The sequence below is a fragment of the Zeus faber genome, assembly GCF_960531495.2.
Source record: "Zeus faber genome assembly, chromosome: 19".
Taxonomy (NCBI): Eukaryota; Metazoa; Chordata; class Actinopteri; order Zeiformes; family Zeidae; genus Zeus; species Zeus faber.
Window position 1 is genome coordinate 18,952,865 of NC_137206.1, and position 22,679 is coordinate 18,975,543.

General features: G+C 47.1%; 1 protein-coding gene across 1 annotated transcript in view; it reads left to right on the forward strand.

Moving 5' to 3' along the window:
* Positions 1-21,813, forward strand: part of zbtb47b (zinc finger and BTB domain containing 47b) — a gene marked incomplete at its 3' end in the record, with an annotated part of 24,920 nt that extends 3,107 nt beyond the window's left edge. The window contains exons 2-6 of the mRNA XM_080019912.1: positions 16,925-18,313; positions 18,461-18,608; positions 19,531-19,646; positions 20,542-20,686; positions 21,356-21,813. Of these exons, the coding sequence (XP_079876038.1) occupies positions 16,925-18,313; positions 18,461-18,608; positions 19,531-19,646; positions 20,542-20,686; positions 21,356-21,813 (2,256 nt within the window). The remainder of the gene's footprint in view (positions 1-16,924; positions 18,314-18,460; positions 18,609-19,530; positions 19,647-20,541; positions 20,687-21,355) is intronic.
* Positions 21,814-22,679: the final 866 nt, after the last annotated feature.

A 22,679-nucleotide genomic window follows, 5' to 3' on the forward strand; every position in this document is an offset into this window, starting at 1 on the left:
GGGACGAGCTCTCGCCTCGAGGTAAAAAGAAACGTCGCAGCGCTCCACAAATCACTTTATCGGGACTTTTATTTTACAGGAGGTTTGCTGCTGATCTTCAAGAGCTCTTATGGTTCCTTCTCCTTTTATTTTTTTTCTTTCCCAGACTGTGTGTGTGTGTGTGTGTGTGTGTGTGTGTGTGTGTGTGTGTGTGCGTGCGTGTGTGTGCGTGTGCGTGCGTGCGCGTGTGTGTTTGTGCAGGGTCATTCCAGGATGCCTGTTAGGAAGCATGTGTCCCTGCTGCAGCGGTGGAGTAATCCCAGCGCGTCCACATCTGGAGGCTTGGGTTAATATCTGGGTCAGGTCGCCGGGGTCGGCCCTGGCAAGAGCAGAGGGAGAGAGGGAGGGAGAGGGAGGGAGAGAGAGAGAGAGAGAGAGACGTCGGCCGCTCGTGGCTGTGTTTCCTTCCCTTTTCAAGCGATTTCTTTTTTTTTTTTTTGTGTGTGTGCACGCATGGGGGTAAGCTGCGATAAACAGCGCAGCGGCTCATTCCCGTGGCACACGGCCACGTGCGACTAAATCTGATCGGAGATTGTTTCCCGGTCGCGTCGGCGCCGGTTTAAGCGCCCATTGGCACCACGCTCCGATCATTTGACGCATTTTACCTGGTGTCGAGCAGGAAATTGCACCGCTTCTTCTCCCTTCCCGTTCCACTCCCAACGAGCCGGCATGTTTTCGGTGTGGTTGTGTTGTTCTCGTTGCTCTTGTGATTGTCTCATTTTCCCAAGCGTAAATCTCGGATCCGATATTGAAGTGGCAACTCGTAAGACGGTCTGTGGGGTGGATCACGCTAAAAAGTTTTGTGATTTTTTTTTTTTTTTTTTTTTTGTCAAACATCTGGGTTAACACTCGTCCCCGCTCCAGGACGGTCACTTCCCCCTCTCCGAAGTTTGCCTTCTTCTGATTGGTTGATTTGTTTTCGTTGGTCACACCAGGTGGCGGGGGACATGTTCACGCTTTCCTCCGGCGCCGGCGCGCCTTTGCGTTCCGGCCGGGAAAAAGGTGGCGGACCCCGCCGCCGACAATGCAAACAGCGCACAGGAGAACGCTTGCACGAGGCAAATACATTGAATGGCTGTTTTTGTACAATGCGCAAGATAAATCAATACGTGCTGAAGATCGAAATACGTGTTTTTTTGTTGTTTTTTTAACCAAATAATCTCACGGATTACCACTTTAATCTAATAGTGTCATCAGTGGGACGAGGCTGCACGTGCATCGCGACCGGGTCGTTCAAGTCATGCGGTCGCGACGCTTCAATTTTGGGCCTTTCTCAACACTTTCCTCGGGCCAGTCGCCGAACTGTGAGGTCTCGTGAAGCTACTTTGGACCCGGTATCCTTCCAGTGTGCAGATAGATTTATGTAAGCCCCTATTTAGGGCATTCCTTTACACCCTTGACATTGAGGTTCCACTGTCTCTCTCTCTATCCGCGCCCGGGCGCCCAACTGTCTTAAATTCTTGTGACAAGCGCGGCCATTTCCACGGCGGAGCAACAAACCGCATCGGACGTCTCTGCGCCCCGCAGCGGCGGGACGTCGTCGCTGACCCTGGAAAAGACGAGCGTAGGTGCCTGCGAATTGATGCCCGCCTGTGATTAAAAAAAAAAAAAAAAAAAAAGCCGTCGGACGAGGCCGCGCAGAAAGCGAGGTCGGTCCCGCCGGGTTTACGTAAGGATTCTTTTTCCTTGTTGGTCGAGGTGTTAGAAGTTTGCCTGACGGAGCCCTTTAAAAAAAATAAATAAATAAATAAAAAAAATACATTTTTGAACGTCTGTCCTGGACTAAACGCTGTCGGGAGATCTATTGTTTCTGGCAATGAGTCACCGCGGATTTGTACCAGTGACACAATGCTGCATTCTCCTCCAGAAGGAACCGTTTTCGGTATTTTAAAAACCCTTTGTGAACTCTTGTGATTTTGAGGAGAATTCATTTTCACGGCTCGCTGTTCGACCCTTTAATTGTCAAGCATTTGAGGATAAGCAGGGGCGTCCCTTCCCCCGTGCAAAAATGATTGTTAGCGTTGAGCTGAATTTGGGCCAGAGAGAGAGAGAGAGAGAGAGAGAGAGAGAGACTTGAGCAGATTTAAAACAGATGGGCATGCGTTTATCCTAACTGTTTTTTTTTTTGTTTTTTTTTTTTTTAAGGAAGAGTTAATAGGGTGGGAAGTAGGATACCTTGATCTTGGATCACAATCTGTTGGGTTTGACACAGGCGCACACACACACACACACACACACACACACACACACACACACACACACACACACACACACACACACACACGCACGCACACACACACACAAATATTCCCATAATGCCCACACGCAAACGGTTAAAAACTCACACTGGCCCTCGCAAGTATGGCAATACGCACACATACACGTACACACAAACACACACACACACACACACACAAGCTTACACATACACACACACACACACACACACACACACACACACACACACACACACACACACACACACACACACACACACACACAAACATGCCATGTCCCCACTTCCCATAATGTCCACACTCAAAAGGTTAAAAACTCCCGCTGGCCCTCACAAGTATGGCAATACGCACACACGTACACGTACACGTACGTACACACACACACACACACACACACACACACACACACATACACACACCCACACACACATACCATGTCCCCACTTCCCAAAATGTCCTTACTCAAAAGGTTAAAAACTCACACTGGTCCTTACAAGTATGGTAATACACACACACACACACACACACACACACACACACACACACACACACACACACACACACACACACACACACACACACACACACCATGTCCCCACTTGCCATAATGTCCTTACTCAAAAGGTTAAAAACTCACACTGGTCCTTACAAGTATGGTAATAAACACAAACACACACACACACACACACACACACACACACACACACACACACACACACACACACACACACACACACACACACACACACACACACACACACACACACACACACACACACACACCATGTCCCCACTTGCCATAATGTCCTCACTCAAAAGATTAAAAACTCAGACTGGCCCTCACAATTATGGCAATACACAGACACACACACACACAAACACACACACACACACACACACACACACACAGTCTAATGCTTTACTTATGCTTATATGGATGACACAGGCCCGATGTGAACCCATCACATGGTCTGAAGCGCTGTGTTTTTCGCCTCTAACTTCAAACCAATCAGACGCTCCAGGGGTCGATAACCTCAAAGTCACCCGCTCGGAGCCGCTCATCGATTGGTCGAAGCGGCGCAGCTGTAGACGGATGGAGCTTCCCCCACCTACGTTTTTGCCGCTCCCGGTCCTTTCCCGCGTGACCTTGTCGCCAAACAGATGAACTCGCTCGGCGAGTTATCCCTCTGATTAGGGAGCTGGCGGTCGCGTCGGGGTCCTGTGCGGCTTTTCCGTCGTGCTCTGAAGGGATAATGATGGAACGACGGAAGCAGCGCAGCTCTGTCCTCTTTGCCACCGGCTCCCCGGACCACGCGTCCTAGTATTCCTTTGTTTCCCGAAAATAATCACTACCCCGTCATTGTCTCCTAGCGAGGTGGACTTCAGTTCGTTGTGTTATATTCTGTCGGCCTGTGGGGAAATTTTTTTTAAATTAATTGATGCCCCTTGATAATGTTGTTTACTCTCGTATAAAATTAATAATTTGATCCGGTTGGCGCACCAATGCTGGAGCTTTCACAGTTGTTACATAATCGCCTGATCGCATATATTTGAGCGGGTTATGATAATTTTGGGGAATTGTTGATTCTAATATCTGTTTTTGCTCTGGTTTAAGGGGAACGTTGATCAGAATCAGAATCAGAATGATTTTATTACGCCAGATGCATCTACTAGGAATTTGTCGTGGTCAGCTTAAGTTAAGCAGTCTGAGAAAATACTATTTTAAAAATAAAATAGAAGAATAAGTAAATAAAAAATGAATTTGCAAAATAAACACAAATAGCCAAAAAAAAAAGCAAACCAAGAATAAAGATTTAAGCCAATGTGAGAAATGATGCAACGAGTAGAATGCAACTTTGAAACTGCATTATTAACCGTCTATGTAGTCTTTTATGTTCTGATGTTCAGTACTTATAAATGACTCTTCGATTTAATTTAAAAATCATTTTTATACCACAAGAGTCAAAGGACCATTGTTCTCCGTGAGTTGTATGTGCATCATGTCACCATTAAAGGCAGATAATCTGATAGTGGCATGAAGTTAACCAAAAAAAGGCAATTAAATTGTTAATCGTGATTCATTTGTATGACAATCGCCAACTGAAATGTCATGATCGTGACTGCCGTGTCAATGCATGCACTGCAGGTGTGTGTGTGTGTGTGTGTGTGTGTGTGTGTGTGTGTGTTTGGTAGCAGCGTTGCTATGCTCTGTGTTTGGAGGAGATGCCAGCACCACAGGCCTTTCTCTCTCTCTCTCTCTCTCTCTCTCTCTATCTCTCTCTCTATCTCTCTCTCTCTCTAGCCGGCCGTCCTGACTCAGCACTTCCTGTGCAGCTCTCTGGCCCAGACTCTGGCTTCCTGGTGGAGCTTCGGTTTTGGCCGCTCCGACCTCGCGGCGGCGGCCGCTGGTCAGAGTCGTCGCCGCTCCTGCTGTCAGGGCTCGGTGTCTTCTTTTAATGTCACATCCAAACAGCGTCTCATGGGTGGACGGGGAAATGTGGAAACATTATTTTTCGGTATTTCATATTATTATTATCCTTTATGGGGGCCACGGTGGCGCAGTGCATTGCACTGCTGCCTCACAGCAAGATGGTCCTGGGTTCGATTCCTGTTCCTGGGGCGCTGTTGGCACTGTGCTCCGTTATCTCCCAAATAGGAGTCTTTCTGTGTGGACCTCCGGGTTGGGGGTTGGCCGTGGAGTTAACAACCTCACCCCGTAAAAAGAAGCATGTTATGGAAACGACGAGAAGGCGCCATTCTGGTAGAATGGTGGGGACTCGTCGCCCAAAGTTCCAGGAGGAACTGAACTGATTATCCTTTATTGTATGGGTAAATTGCCATTGAGATCAGATCTCTTTTTCAATGGATACCTGCTCACATGCACACACACATATACGTACACATACTCAGAATCTACAATTAGACAAATAGAATGGACAACTAGTTCATTTCTGGAAAAATGTAAAAATAAATTCGAACATGTATCTATGACGACTGGATTTCGTTCCCGCCATTTTTTTTTTACCCTAGGAAAGCTCATGTGCACAAAAATTGTAATATCTCATAAACCGCCAGTCAAGACCTCCCACAGTGTTACAGCTCACCTGTCGGGACTGAGACGGTTGTTTTGATATATTTTGCATGTCTGTGGCTCGGAAACTGTGGCAGGAGTAGCGCGGTGAATTTTGGCCTAATAATAATAATAAGAAGAAGATGTGCAATAATCGTAAGCGCGCTGTGCCGCCAGCACACTTGGCAACATAACAGAAGTTCAATATTATAGTATAACAACTATATTACAGTAGCTTTTGTATTCAGAATCCTACGGATGTTCCTCAGATTGAACTGTATGGTAGTTTAAAGTATGATATGACATATGGTCATTAATAATTATAGTTGTTCATTTTGTGTGTGTGTGTGTGTGCGTGCGTGCCTGGCGTTTCAGCTGGTTCCAAACTGACGGCCAGGTGCTCAGCAGCTTTGTTTAAGACGCCGCCGAGGCAGTGACCCCCGCGCTGTCACATCTCGGTGTTCATCTCCGAGACGCCGCCTGCGCTGCGTTCTCATCCTTATTTTTTGTTTGTGTATCCCAATTTCATGCTTGGGTAAACACATATCAATCCTAGATTGGCTTGTCACCTGTGGTTGCATTAACATATAGATGGGAAATGTGTTTTTAAGTTTTATGGAGCCGCCTCCGCCGGTGCAAGGCTCGAGCCAAGTGAACACCTCTGGATTCATTTTCACGGGTTTTAACTCACAGGTGATTGATCCGGTCAAAACCGTATTTAAACTGGTGATTTTGAATGCGTGGAATGTGGCGATGATGGGAGGGGTGACAAAATAAAAATAATTAGCCCGGTGTCCCATCGCAGTATCAGAATACTGTGAGACTGGACTCTCAACATCGCAAATAAGACATTCAGGCTGATCAGATAGGGGTGGTTTGTAGAGTGTCAGTGTGTCTCGCCGTTTGATTCAGACATCTGGTTAAGCCTCTTAACAGCTCCATTAATGCCGCCATTGTTACTGTCACTAATGAATACAACAAAGTGCAGCTAGAAGTATTTTAATTCCAACCCGAGACATATTAGTTGAATCTAAGTGTAGCCGATACATGGTTTAGCTTCAGTTTATGCAATATGTGGTCCTTACCCAAAGTTGCCTTTTTTTTTTTTCTTTCTTTTTTTTTTTTGTTATGAAAAATGAAAACTCTCAGAGTAGCAATAATCAATATGAAATTCACTAGGAATGTGTTACAAACTAAATGTATTAAATCTTAAACCTTAACTCCAGTCCCTCTGTGTTTGTGCAGCTGTGTGTGTTTGAGCACGGAGCACATCGCTGGAGTTCCCCACTCAGTTATTGAACATTGATTTTTTTCGGAGCAATTTCCATTACTGTGCTGTGATGGGTTCTGCAGCAGCAGCCTATCAATATGATGCACACACAAGCCAGAGCAACGCACTTGATAAGAGAATAGTGTTCAGGTTCAGGTGGCGTGGCCTCGCATTCCTGTGGAAGGAATTCTGTGTCACAATTCACAAATACATATAATGCAATCCAAATAATACAATCCAAATGGAAAATGGAGATTTTTAAATACATAAGAAATCCATGGCTCAAACAAAGATCCCCCCAACGTGATATGTGTCATAAAACACAAACGCAAATGCAAAACATTTACATGCATGTAAATGTATGTATAATCAAATACAGTACAAATAATGCTGTGTTTATTTGCAAAATTGACACAACACAATACATTAGTGGATAGAGACATTTATTTATGTTTTTTAATACATTATTTCTGTATTATAGTTTTAATACACCTTCTTCACCACATTCCAGTACAACTTGTGTATATCAAACTTCTGATTGCATGTTACGTAAAATACATGTTCATAATGTGTAGCATGTAGGGGTCGTATCCAGGGTTTTGTGTGTGTGTGTGTGTGTGTGTGTGTGCACACGTGTGTGTGTGTGTGTGTGTGTGTGTGTGTGTGTGTGTGTGTGTATATCTGTGTGTGTTCGTGTGTGTGTGTGCGTGTGTGTGGTCCACTGTGCATCTGCTATGGTATATGCCTCCTCTATCTCAAGGTCAGCGCCAAGCCTGTGTGTGCTGATTGGATTTGGAGGAAGGAGAGGAGAGGAGAGGGGACAGAGGAGAACTCATCCTCCAGACACAAAAACACCGAAGGAGGCGAGGGGCGAGTTGGCCTCACGTTATCTTCTCCAGCCACGGCCACGTTCATTTATTAATATTTTTTTCTTTTTAAAAACATAAAACCAGACCCCCAATGACCCCCCCCCCCCCCCCCCCCCCCATAGAGAGTCGAAATTGAGCCGCGGTGACTGTGCATCTCCAGGAATAACCTGCTGGGTCTGGCGGTGTCAGCAGCTCGGGAGGATGCGCTGCCTGTCATTATCCTGATGCCTTTTTAATGGCCGTCTGATTGGATTGCACCAGACATAACATGCCCTTGTCTTGTCTCTCCTCTTCCCTCCCGCTCGCGCCCTCTCTCTTCTCCGCCGCCCGTCCACCCGCATGCGGCTGTTCACGAGTGGATCCCGTCGCAGAAGCACCCTCGTGCTAAACGGCCGACTTGCGATTTTAATCAGCTCTCATCCCCTTTCCGCGACACTCGTATTTGCGCGCTCGTCAGACTCACCTCTTCACTGCAGTGCTGATGACTCAGGGGAGGGTGTGTGTGTGTGTGTGTGTGTGTGTGCGTGACTTGCTGTGTCCCCGTGGAAGTGAGTTGGATGAGGGCTGACGTGACGCCCGCTCTCCTTCCTCAGGGTGTCACTCAGACCCCACGCCCCCTCCCTCCGCCCGGCAGGAACGCTCACTCTGAAGGGGAAACGCTGAGTGGGCGCTTTGCATTGTGGGTAGAAAGGAAGTGGCCTTGGCACTAGCTATGGTTTGGGAGGGGGGCTTGGTATCTCACACACACACACACACACACACACACACACACACACACACACACACACACACACACACACACACACACACACACACACACACACACACACACACCCACACACACAAACACACACACTAGTTGGCCCAGCAGTAGGTTCATGGTAGTTACATAACATAGTAATAACCCAACCTAAGTCTGGTAGATGTTTAGGTTATCTTGTTTTGACGTTCCTTTTGTAGTTACAGCAAGAGCTGTCAATCATTCTTACATAATCACCTGATCAATAATTATTTGAGCCGATGATCACAATTATTATATATTTTTTTTAACGTTGCACAATTGTATGTTCCCGTCCAAATTTCTTGGGGAATTTTTGCAGCAATATTAGAAATATTAATGACGATAATAATAATACATAGAATGTGAATTAGTTGAGTTGAGGCAAATGAACTGTCTACCCAAATATTTATGCTCCGATGTTTTGTGGAGCATCCGGAGCATGTTCTGTCGGTAGACGGCTCTTAGTGGAGACGTTGGGTTCAGTCCAGACGGGGTCTACGGAGGAGAGCGGCAGACAGAGAGACAGAGAGACAGAGAGACAGAGAGACAGAGAGAGATAGAGAGACAGAGAGACAGAGAGACAGAGAGAGAGAGAGATAGAGAGAGAAGAGAGGGAGAAGAGAGGGAGAAGAGACAGGAGCTCCAGAACATTTCCCTGTGGGACGCCATCCTGTCTGACCGCCACGTCCCTCCCTCTCTATCGACGTGTGCATGACTCTGTGCTGTACAGTGACATTGGCCCCCGCTAATGGCTCTGTCTGTTCGCCAGAGAGTGCCGAACTTAGACAGCCAGGATAGATGCTCCCGCGTTTTTAAACTCATTAATTCAAGGGTGACTTCAAGTAGCACGCAAAAGCAGTTTAATTCCCTTAATGAAATCGGGATGTGTTCCGCTTTATTTTGTTTATCTTGAACATATGTTAGCACTTTACACTGTGCTGCAGTTTGACTATTTGGGAGCATATGGAAATATGATTTTGACCCGGTCGTATGATATAAATGTGGCCGGTGCTGTGAGCCAAGAGCAGGGAAACCCAATAGGAAGGGTATTGCGCCGTAGGAATGCAGTTTTATAGCTGCATCTGCTTTCCTCTCACAGGCCTCAAAGCTCTTTTCCCGATAAGGTTTTCAATTCTCCCCATTCAGCAGAGACGGAGAAAACTTGGGAGTCCTCGGGACGTCATGCCGCATCCACCGCTTGCGGTTGAGCAGGTCATTAAAGGAGAGGCAGAATTTATTCACTAGTAAATCTTTGTGGTCTGTCAAGGGCAAAGGGGTGTGGGAGAGAAAGGGTATTTATTTTATTTATTTATTTATTTTTCGCCCGTGAAAGTCAAAGCAGAGACAGGGTTTCATTCCTGCGTCTGCTAAACGCTGAGGCGCTGTTCTGTCTGGCGTCGTTCCACGAGCCGGTGCCGGTGCCAAGTGCATACCACCGGCGTTGGCGAGGGTGAGCCGTGCGAGGATCCACAAGACACTCACGGAAACAAACCGGAGTTGTTAGGGGGCTTGAACAGACAAACTGACGGTGGGATGGGCTCCAACGGGGCTGGATCCTGAAGTTTTTTTTCATCATAAAATATTTGATCTCTACATCCTCCTTGGGGCTGTATCGCGCTTTTTAGCCGCTGGGGTAAGATTGTTAGTTGTCGTTGTTATCAATGTGATTCAATCTTTCTGCTGGCTGATTTTGCGTTGCTGGGTAACTCGCGCTGTCCAGTGCTCTCGATGCCCCAAGTTGAAATACAATCAACTTGCAGCAAAAAAAGCACCAAGCATCAGTGTCATTTTGGATCATTGTCCCGAGTGGTTGGGTTGGGGGCGACGGGGCTTCTGCGGCGCGGGGAAGCGGCGCCGGTTTACAGCCGGGAACAGCCATCGTCATGAAACGCAAAAACCCCCGGTGGTTGTTGGTGGATGCCCGGAGCTTCTAGATGTGACGCAACAGAAATAACACTCAAATAGTTTTAAACTCTGGAGTGATTCCGGTTGTCTAACAACAAGAAGAAAAGTGCATCAAGCTGCTCTGCTTTGGAGGCTTCACAAGAAAAAGGGTGCAAAGCCAGCCTACAGAGCACTTCCGGTGTCAGGGCCTTATCCGTTAACGATTTGATATATTTATGCACGTCCAGCCTGTCATTATAATCATTTTAACATTAAATGGGTTTAAATGGGTGTCAAATGTGAAACGGTTATATTAAATAGGTCATATTAATAAGCAAATAGAATTGGAGTGACCGAGTATGTTACAACAGTATTCATAATTGAAATCAAAAGGCCAGTTGAGGAGTGAGTCCATAGCCCTAATCTCTGGGGATTTACAGAACACACTGAGCAGCGTATTCCTAGCAGAGTGTGCGTGGCGCTGGTGTGAGGGGTGTGTTGGGCGAAGGGTGAACGGAGCTTTGATTGAAGCCTTGTTTAAATGACACCTCTGGTTGGGTGTGTCACTAATTCCCCCCCGCCCCTCCCCCCCTGCCGGCATGTTTGTCATGGGTCACACCAGATATGAATAATGGATGGCGAGACATCTGATTGAGAGGATGGTGAAAGGTGGCGCTCCCTCTAATGACGGCAAACAAGCTCTCGCCCTGACATTTAGAGAGCCCGGCGGCCGGGCAGGGAGGGCTCCCAGAGATGAGGAGAGACGGGGGGTCACGGGGGGTGGAGGGGCTCTTCGCAGCCAAAGCACTCACTCCATTTGCTGTTTGGCCTCTTGGTGTGCAATAGAACTGCCCTGCTGTTTCTTTTTGTTTTTTTTTGGTGGAACATAATATGAGTGATATGAGAATAATAAGCCTTAATAGACATTACCTCCGCTGGTACAGCATCTGCTGAGGTGTGGCGCTGTGTGGGAACGCTGACGGAGGAGGGACTCTTGTCTCGGAAGAGAACATAGAGAGAAACTATTTTCTATGTAAAATATAAATAAAAACATTGCTCGCAGTTGATCTCTTTTTCACGCACAGTTCAATACTTAAAGCCGGTGTTGGGTAGAATTCGAGTACAAGAGACGAAGTTATGAAATAAAATTGTGGTGGCTGTAATCCGTTATACAAGTATAGTATAAAATAGAATAGTAACTATGGTAATTAACAACATTAATGACAACAATTAATAACACAACTGAGTATCAAAATGCCTCAGATTACCAAGGACGATGTTCAACCATATACATACATAGCTATAAAGATGGAAAATCAAAGGGCAGGTAGGGATGGCTCTTGCAATGCATTGTGGGATAGGCCTGCCAGCGCAGCGTGCAGTGTTGGCATACTCCGATATTTCGCAGGATGTAGTATGTCATCCCGGTACCTAAATAGTACCAGGAAATAGTATGCTAGTATGCCAGTGCAGTTTTTGGCCTGCCGCTGATGTCATCTCCAGGCATCCTCCTTTTTGGGCTCGTCCAGTCGTCAGGTTGGAATGTCCAGCGTGACCAAACTTTAACCTTCCACTTCTGGTTTTTCCACCCGAGCTCAAAGGGGGAGAGAATGGGTTTTATGATTCCAGGGTTGAAGCTTAATCCAATAATGTTTTTTGTGTGTGTGTGTGTGTGTGTGTGTGTGTGTGTGTGTGTGTGTGTGTGTATACACACACACACACACACACACACATATGGTGGTTAGTGCGTGTGAATATGTGTGTGTGTGCGTGTGTGTATATACAGTATGTATGAATGAGTCTGTGCAGGTTTACTGAACACCTTTTTCTTCCAACGCCTCAGCTTTGTGTGTGTGTGTGTGTGTGTGTGTGTGTGCGTGCGTGCGTGCGTGCGTGCGTGCGAGAGACCACCTTCTAAAGGATGCTTCCTTTATTTAATTTCGTCCTTACTTTTGGGTGTTTCCTATAATTCAGCGCGAGAGCCAAACACTAAAAGCACGTCGTGACCGCTCGTCACTTCCCGGGGCGGAAGGGGGGAGGCAGGAGGAGACGGTTTGAGTTCAGCGCCGCTTTGGCTTGCGGTTATTAACAGGCGAGCAGGGCAGGTTGGCTCGGGGGACACGCTGGCCAAAAGGATAAATAATAGTTATGTTAAGAGGACAGAATAAGACCGGACACCGGGCAGCGCGCCCCGTGTGGCTCCTCTATGGTCTCTGAGGTCCCAAAAACATGTTTTTGAAGTGTTGTGCTGAAAATACCACTCATTGTGCATCCGAGCCATTCTGACATGCATCCTACCCACTCTGTCTGTAAAAACAGGCTGTTTCAGTGGGGGGAGCCACCCTCCTGAGGTCACGAGTTCTGTGAGCCAATGGTGCTTGAGCATGGCTCCCGGCGTTCGTTCGTTGTGTTTGCTCCGTAACTTTTGCCAATTTCACCTTATCGGTGCACCAAAATCTTTTTTTTGGACAAACTTGAGGCGAGAAATAAGCAATCGAGTTGCTGAATCTTCACTCATATGAGATCTACAGGGCCCCATTTAAAAGTCTGTTCCTGACTTTGGTTGCCTTTCTCCAGGCTTGTGGGGGACACGGACACCGCACTGCGACGGACCGGGACTCGGAAAATGAAATAGAATAAAATAAATAAAATAAATACATCTACAATGATAAACAGACTTTTTTTATTGGTTTTGTTTGCAGAGATGGACAGCGGATGGGATGTGACATTATATTTATGACGGAAAATAAGGAAAAGCTTAATAGGTCCCCTTAAAGAAAACTTCCTGACCCGGGTCGGTCGAATCAGTGTCACTTGGGCGCTGATTTGGGGCAGGTGCACGGCTGTGGGAAGGAAGTCGTGCTGCCGTTTGCAGCCCCGCGGCTTAACCACACCCCTTGGTCTGCCACACGCATATGTTAGTTCTCATCACAAGGAAGGAAAAGCTGTATCGCGTTGTGAGCAGTTCACACTGCATGCTTGTCACTCGCGGGAGCGCGCTTTAATATGCCTCCGATCTGGGGGCTTGGCTTGGCGATCTCCAACAGCCTGCCTGAGCATGGAAAACCAGGCCACAATCACGTAGTCTGCATTATCGGACTTAAAGGATCTGCTGTTAACGTCTTGGTGCCAGATACCACAGGACACCTTCAGAGGTCTTGTGGAGTCCATGCCTCCACGGGTCAGAGCTGTTTTGGTGGCTACACAATATTAGGAAGGTGGTTTTAAAGGGGGCCTATAGTGCTTTTCCTTATTTTCTGTCATATACATATAATGTTACAACGCAGGATGTGATGACGTGGCCTGAGTGTCAAATAATGAGGTAAACAAAGGAATCTCTGAGCAAAACATTCAGGCTTCTGACCGCTCTGCACGAGCTGGCGTCAGCTCCTCACAGATTTCTATATATGGTCATCTGCTCCATCCCATCCACTGTGCGTTTCTCCAAACAAAACCAATAAAAGTTGTGTGTTTTTGTTGTTGATTTATTATTTTATTATACTTTATTTTATTTTCTGACGTTTACGTGAAACAAAAAAATCTCTCGCAGGCGAGAGTCCTGATGCGGTATCTCCCACAAGCTTGGAGAACAGGAACGAAAGTGGGAACAAACTTTTAAATTACGCCTTGAAGCTCTAATATGAGTGATCATTCAGCAACTGGATTGCTTATTTATCGCCTCAAATTTGTTCAGAAACAGATTTTGGTGGACTGATAAGGTCAAATAAGTGAAAGTTACGGGGTAAATAGAACGAAACCAGGAAGCCATGCTCAAACCCCATTGGCTCACAGAACCCTGAACTTGTGTTCAAACCCCATTGGCTCACAGAACTAGGGGCATCACGGTAGAAGTTCTCCAGGCGCAGCGCGGTGCGCCGTAAGTGCACTCTTCCTATCAAAACCATTTTAATCCACTGCTGCGGCTCCACTGGCCACGTAAGCCACACTGCATTTCTCTATTTTTGCGTGCAAGGTCTATTTTCTTTTCAAATGGGCAAAGCCCTTTCCATCGAAACACAAGATAAAACTACAGGGAAGTGTTTTTATACAGCGTGCAATCAATTTGAATGTGTTTTATATGACATTGTGCCAGAGACCTAGAGCTGATGTTGGATTTACTTATTGATCAGGACCCGTTTGAAATACAAAGAACAAACACACTGTGTGTGTGTGTGTGTGTGTGTGTGTGTGTGTGTGTGTGTGTGTGTGTGTGTGTGTGTGTGTGTGTGTGTGTGTGTGTGTGTGTGTGTGTGTGTGTGCGTATGACTGTGGGGGGAGGAGGGAGATGGGGGGGCTTGAAGTGCATTGTTGGGTTGTTATAATGTGCATAAGTTCATCTGACTGGAGGGGAAGTGTCCAGGATAGTGTGGAAGGAGAGGAGAGCACTGCGTGGGAGTGGAAGGAGAGAGAGAATGTCTGAAGATAAGTCCGTAATAAAAAGGGACATGGCCATCTAAGGTTGTTATTTTCCGACTGGACACCTCAAGCCCCGGGTAGTTGTAAATCACAAAAAACCGGCTTTGGCTTTACACGGAGGTTCTGTCCTCGTCTCCTTCAATTTCTGGTCGACCCTGCCACAGTATGATCAAACTGTTTGTTAAAAAATATTCAAATCGCTCTTGTTTCCAATACTCCTCCTCCCTCTACAACATCGACGCGTCTGGGACGCTTCACCACGCAGCTGGTGGAAAATCACGCTGCATGCCGCGCCGTACGCTGCGCCAATGCGTCCGGTGGACTTCTGCCGTCGGGAGGGTGGCTCCACCCATTGAAACAGAGCTTCAGGAACCCAGTGGATTTAGAGGCATGTTCGAATGGCCGTAATGCACAATCTGAGAGGTATTTTCAGCACAACAAACTTCAAAAACACATTTTGGGCGCCTCAGAGACCTATATTACAGTAACTTGTGTAAAAAGGAGCATAATAGGTCCACTTTAATGTTGTTGATTAGTGTATACTTTATGTGTGTGTGTGTGTGTGTGTGTGTGTGTGTGTGTGTGTGTGTGTGTGTGTGTGTGTGTGTGTGTGTGTGTGTGTGTGTGTGTGTGTGTGTGTGTGTGTGTGTGTGTGTGTGTGTGTGTGTGATTTATTTATTTATTTGTTTGTTTGTTTGTTTATTTATATATATGTATACTGTATGTGTACGGATATATATGTATTTGTGTATATGTATATATATTTTATCATTTCTCCCTGGGGTCAGAACATTTTAAATGCCAGAGTGATGTGCCAGTGATATAGAACCAGCACCACAGCATAAAGAGCGATTCACTCCAAAGATGCTGCATTTTAGCGTTAAGTCGCCAGACCTCACACCTGGCACTAAGCCTTTCAGCTTAATGTCGACACTTCATATTTTACAGATTTTGATGTTTATTTAGTGGGTACAGCTTCAGTATTCATCCATTTGTATTCACCCTGGACTGTTGTCCTCACAAAAGAATAACGATTTTTCCTGTTTGAGTCGCCACAAAGAAGTAGATCATCATTACAAAGCAGAATAACCTCTAGTTGACAGCTCATACAGGATCTGATTGCAGCTGCAGCGTGTTGCCCTTGGGCCATGTCTGTTGTCTTGTGCGGAGAGATAACCCACTCCATCCTGGCACCCACCATAAAACCAATCCCAGAATAAATCTAACATTTGGTCATTTAATTTTAACGGGGCAGACTTTCAAGGTTACTGCCCCCAAGCAAATCAAATGTTCATGCTCATTCATCCTGTGGAGGAAAATCTGTTTCTACAATGGGGCTAATATTAAGAACTGACACATTTGTTTAATATTTAAAGTACATTTTGTGCAGGCGTTGTAATGCTTTTGGACCAATTTATCACCCTGTCTTCCTATTTTCTGTGTTTTCCACGTCTCGTCTGTGACCCAGTGTGTGCAGAAAATGCCTTAATGGCCAATAGTTACATCACTTTGGGCAGAGCACACTCATGTCCATATTCTTTGTGTTCCATGGCTTGAAAGAGGCCTGGAATCATAAATCCCGGTAATTGTTTCTAGAGTTAGTTAGTATTTATTGGGCATGGTTTGCCTAATTATTTCTCCGGACGTGTTTTGTCTTATGCATAATTTGCGGGGGACGGTGTAGTGAGTGGGTGTGCTGAGAGAGCGAGCTAATGGGGGGGAAATGGGACTGAATATCAATGCACATATCATGCAGTCCGTGTAGAGAGCCAGAGTGTGTGTGTGTGTGTGTGTGTGTGTGTGTGTGTGTGTGTGTGTGTGTGTGTGTGTGTGTGTGTGTGTGTGTGTGTGTGTGTGTGTGTGTGTGTGTGTGTGTGTGTGTGTGTGTGTGTGTGTGCGCGCGCGTGTGTGTGCCCGCGTGTGTGTGAGTGTTTGCTCCGCTGTCCCCTCTCACATCCCGTTTGGATCGAAACCCTGCCCTTCCTGTGCAAAAATAAACCCACCTTGGGAAGTTCAGGACCTCGCACAGAGCGCTGAGTGTTGTACCTGTAGATTTTTCACCGCCCTCCACTGAGTACCACGCCTTGCGCCAATAACTGTTCTTCATACCGAGCAAACTGGAGGTTATAAATGACACAATATGGTAATTATTTAAGACCGTCTTGACCTAAGTGCTGTTTATGTTTCAATCTCCTCAGCGCCATTACTCAACCCAAGCACTTCGTTTTTTCTAACGAGCGTAATATCACATCAGTGGCCACTGAACGAGCGGACGACATTCAATTAATCATTTCTCCGCAGCCCTCTCCCCCGTGCTTTCCCCCGCTGCCAATCACTCTTTCTTTCCTTTGTCTCCAGCTCATAGTGGAGAAGACCACAGACTTCCCCACTACTGAGTTCTCTCTGGTGGAGGATGTGGCTCTGCACTTCACCTGTTTGATGGACAGGCTGAACGAGCAGCGCCTCTTCCAGCCGGACCTGTGTGACGTCGACATAGTTCTGGTGCGCCAGCACAGCACCTTCCCGGCCCACAAGGGCGTGCTGGCCGCCTACAGCCCGTTCTTCCACTCCCTGTTCTCCCAAAGCAAGCAGCTGCGCCGGGTGGACCTGTCTCTGGACGCCCTGACCTCGCAGGGCCTCCAGCAGATCCTTAACTTCATCTACACCTCCAAGCTGCTGGTGAGCGGCCGCACGGTGCGTGACGTGCTCAACGCCGCCGCCCTGCTGCAGATGGGCGACATCGCGGCCTCCTGTCGGGACCTCATCGGCAGCCAGTCGCTGAGAACCTCCTCTGCGGAGATGGCCAATCAGGAAGGGCTGAGTTGCGGCGACCCGGTGTCCATAGCCGTGGGTCCAAGTCAGCTCTACCGGGAGATCAAGCAGGAGTCTGAGTTGGCCAGGGTGTACACCCGGGAGGGCAGCAGTCCGTTCTCGGTGAGGGTGGAGGAGTGTCCTGCGAAGGCGCCTTCCCAGCAGAAGCAGTACTACCAGAAAGAGGGGTCGTCGGGGGACCGAGGCATGGGCTCTCTGTGTAAAGTGGAGGGTAACGGGCAGGAGTCAGAGATCTCTGAAGGCCATGCCTCCTTTAACAGAGACCAGATAATCGTGGAGGTCAACCTCAACAACCAGACCCTCAACGTGTCCAAGGGGTTGGAAGGCAAATGCGCAACTGCTGCAGAGACCGCCGGCATGTTTGGCCATCGCCACAACGACGACAGAGCTTCCGACAATGAGTGTGAGGAGGACAATGACAACGAGATCGACAACGACGCAATCGGGGAGGAGGACGGACACGGCCCCCAGGGGGGCGACATTCTGGGGCCAAGTAGCGAAGACGATGAGGAGGAGGAAGAGGATGAGGAAGAGGAAGAAAACACCCTTAACATTCCAGGCCTGGGTCAGCCAGTCGTGTTGGACAGACCTCGCCGGGGCTCCAGAGCCCTCGCCATGGCGCCGCCCACCGCCTCCATGCGGCAGACACTGGCGGAGGCCGCGCAGGCCAACCAGCGCCGGGGACGAAAGAGGACCCTGGACCCGGAGAGCCTGGCCCAGAAGGTGAGGCTGGAGGAGAAGCAGCACTTCCCCTGCAAGAAATGCCCTCGCATCTTCAACAACCGCTGGTACCTTGAGAAGCACATGAACGTCACACACAACCGCATGCAGATCTGCAACAACTGCGGCAAGCGCTTCCTGCTGGAGAGCGAGCTGCTGCTGCACCACCAGACGGACTGCGAGAAGAGCATCCAGGTAGGACGCCGGCCAGCAGCACGGTGGTCATGATCGCCGCATAAATTAAAACAAAACCGCCGTGGTTTTAAACCGTTGAAATCCCTTTAGGATCAAAGAATTTCCCCGTCACGCATACTCTAACCCGGCCAGCGTTTTTGATTCCAGTGTGTAACGTGTGGCAAGGCCTTCAAGAAGCTGTGGTCCCTGCACGAACACAACAAGATCGTCCACGGCTACGCCGAGAAGAAGTTCTCCTGCGAGATCTGCGAGAAGAAGTTCTACACCATGGCTCACGTGAGGAAGCACATGGTTGGTGAGTTGAAGGAATCAGTCAGTCAACGCGGTGACGAGCCGGGCTCTTCCTGGTGTCTGGGTCGGGAGAAAAGCCTGTGAATATTTTGTCGCCTGATATTTCCTACCACGTATGTTATATTACACCAAAATTATATTAATAAAATGGATTTGAATATGTGTTAGTTGATAAAAGATATATGTTTTCACGACATTTGGGATGCTATTTATGCATCCTTTAATTCGTAAGATTTTCACTTGATGGATTGTAGATACTGACATATCTGGCCTTCAATAAAGGATGTAAGGTCCTGTTTTGAAACCAAAGCTGGAGGAAAAAAAAGAGAAGCCAAGCATGGGATGAGCTTTGATGGTGACCAGTGGCGAGCAGTATTTTGCAGAGAAAATACTGTATTCAACTGTGATAGTGATATAACCTTTCAGTCTCTATGGAAACAGTGGAAGATGATGTAAACTAGTCTTTCTGTGAGTTTTGTCTTAAGATTTAATAGTGAACCATTGAGCACATATGGAGTGTTTGAGTGGCGTCTAATAGAATATTTAGCATCTCAATACTACTGTTCTCCTCCAACTTTATTTTTACCCACAGTTTTAATAATATTGCCTGGTTATCTGATCAGAAGTGATTCTTTTTATGTGTATTTTAATTTTCTGTGTGTGCGTGCGTGCGTGCGTTGGTGCGTGCGTGTGTGTGTGTGTGTGCGTGTGTATGTGTGTGCGTGTGTGTGTGTGTGTGTGCGAATATGCGTGCGTGCGTGTGCATGCATGCGTGTTGGTGTCTGAGTGCGTGTGTGTGTCTGCGTGCGTGTGTGTGTCTGTGTGTGTGTGTCTGTCTGCGTGTGTGTGTGTCTGTCTGCGTGTGTGTGTGTGTGTGTGTCTGTCTGCGTGTGTGTGTGTGTGTGTCTGCGTGCGTGTGTGTTCAGCCCACACAAAGGAGATGCCGTTCACGTGTGAGACGTGTGGGAAGTCGTTCAAGCGCAGCATGTCCCTGAAGGTTCACTCTCTGCAGCACTCTGGAGAAAAGCCTTTCAAGTGCGAGGTTCGACAAACCTTTCCAACCCTTTTCAAACCTTTTTTCCGCTCTCCACACAAACAAAAGCCTTGAGTTTTCAATTATTTTGACTGTTAACAAGTGACCTTTCACAGGTTTCGTACAAAAAAAAAAGCTTTGCTTTAGTGGATGAGAGTCAGTGGGATATCAATTATGGATGTGAAAGCGTTCAAGTCTAGATTTTTAAACGTTTTCTTATAATAGAAAAGTTTTGCTTTGGAGATGAGTTAAGATAAGATAAGATAAACCTTTATTAGTCCCACAACAGGGAAGTTAACATTGTTCCAGCAGCAAAAAGGGGACAGCAGAAAATAGAGAGCATATCAAGTACACACTATAAACAATATAAAATATATAGAAACATAAAAAAAAAAAAAAATCACCTTAAATAGGAACCAGAACCAGAACATTAAGGTTAACCAGAGTTAACGTTAATGTTGTTTTTTTTTAGATATCCGCAAATTGTCTCCCGGCAATATTTTTGGGAATCATTTCTTTTAATATGACAATCCTGTCCAGTGGGGGGCGGAGGTTAACATTTTCATTTTTTTTTTCTTTATTTAAATTTTTTGAATGGCCCAAACGGTTTTGAACTTCATCTTCGTGGTCCTTAAAGAATGTGCTCATCGATTCAGTCTGCAGTGAGAAGACCTCACCTTAAAACTAAGCTTCTGTGGGCTACGCATGACCTTTTTAATTCACTGCATGTTTTACACACAAGCAGCCCCAAGTGACATTTTTATTCATTTTGTGAAAATAAATTGCCCTTGAAAAGCGTTCTGTCATGATAAAAAGTTTGAGGGGCACTAATGACAGTGTCTGTGTGTGTGTGTGTGCGTGTGTGTGTGTGTGTGTGTGTGTGTGCGCCTGTGTGTGTTGACAGAATTGCAGCGAGCGTTTCCAGTACAAGTACCAGCTGCGCTCCCACATGAGCATCCACATCGGACACAAGCAGTTCATGTGCCAGTGGTGCGGGAAGGACTTCAACATGAAGCAGTACTTCGACGAGCACATGAAGACGCACACCGGTAAACCGCTTTCTCAAAGAGCCGCTGACGGCTTTTCACCAAGGGTGGCTCCATAACACCGTCACTGCCGATAGAGACCCTCAGCCGACCCCTGCCACCCCCTGAGCTGCAATGCACAGCGAAACGGGGCAATCACCAGCACCTTCTTCCATCGGCAATCAACAGAAGTTTTTTCTCTCAACACTGGACCAATTTTAAATATTCCAATGTCAATCACTTGGGATGACTCCCAGCGGTCATAAAATAACCCAGCGGTCATAAAATACGTTTTAGGTTCCAGGTTTCCTTAAAGTAAAGGCACCACGGTGCCGAGCGGTGATCCATTGCATTGCTCTTACCGAACAGGATGAACTTAGGACAGTAAGTTTTGGGTCATTAAAAATGATGTAACAGAGGCTGAAATCCGTTTTTCTCCATTGGAGACGTCTAACATGCTCAAGTCGTAGCTTTTTCATATTGTTTGATGTGTTTCTTGGTATCAGATCTCTTGACCTCTGTGTATTCTCTGATCCAGGCGCCCTATTTTAACCAATGAATAATATATGGAGGGACATGTATTTTCACGGGGGTCAATTCTATCCAATAATATCCATTTTGAATGAAAATAAACAGGCGGTGCTTTACAACACTGGTCAGATCTCTCTGTTACCCGTCTGTCTCTCCATCCAGGGGAGAAGCCGTACATCTGTGAGATCTGTGGGAAGAGCTTCACCAGTCGTCCCAACATGAAGCGCCACCGCCGCACGCACACGGGCGAGAAGCCGTACCCCTGCGAGGTGTGCGGCCAGCGCTTCCGCTTCTCCAACATGCTCAAGGCGCACCGCGAGAAGTGCTTCCGGGTCAGCAACCCCGCCGTCACCGACGGCAACAACGACGACGACGATGACGACGGCGGCGGCGTGGACCACGACCACGAGCTGCTGGGTGTGGAGCGGCCCGTGGCCCCGCCCGCTCAGGACCCCTCCTCGGGCCAGGTCCTGTTCCGGGAGGCTCTGCCCGGGCCTGCGGCCACGCCCCCTGCCGCGTGCATCCCCCTGCTCCACCACATGGGGGCACTGCCGCACACCCAGCACCTCCCCCCACCGCCCCCCCTCTTCTCCACCGGTAGGATGAACTTCCACAACTAACAAAAAAACGCTGTAAATTCAGAAGCACTTTGGGGGTTTTTTTGTTTTTTTTTTAGGAAGGGGCTTCCTTCCACCTCTGTGAAGGCTGCCATGTGGAAAAAAAAAAAAAAAAAGAAGAAGAAGAAAAAGACCGCCACGGCTTCCAACGGTTGTAGTCTTTGCGGTTAGAGGAAGCTTCTGACTTATGACATACACACACAACTACCACATTGAGAAATAGATATTTTTTATTCTATACTACAATAGATAACCTCAGAGTTCGCTCGGACACGTCGTCAACCCGTTTCATCGCTGTTTGTTCCATGTGGATCTCCAGACCACACGCACACACACACACACACACACACGCACGCACACACGCACGCACACACACACACACACAAAACTCTCAACAGCCTTGTTCCAGATACAATTCGATGATTGTAGCATCTTTTTTTTTTTCTCTCAGCGGGGAGTGAGTGACCACTCCTCCGAAACCTTCACGTTCACAGGAACAGGGCGGCCGTCGGTCCAAACTAGAGAGCTGCTTTTTAGGGAACCACACTACGAAGAGGAGACATTGTTACTGTTGTTTTTGAACCGTTCTCTGGCCAGATGTAGCGAGTGGCTCCAGTCCCCACCCAGCAATAACCAAACGTGGAGCTGTCTTCAGATGTGTTCCTGTAATACGGCGCTGCCAATAACCAAATCCAGTAAGCTCACCTCGCTCTAGTTAGCTGATGTTATACAGCATTTATAATAATCCTTCCTGCACCTTATCTTTAACCCGAGTGATGTTTAAGATGTACTTAAAAATGTCTCCTTTTCCTTCTTTCTTTTTTTTTGAGTAATGGTGAGGCTTTGTCTGTAGTTTCGTGACACGTTAC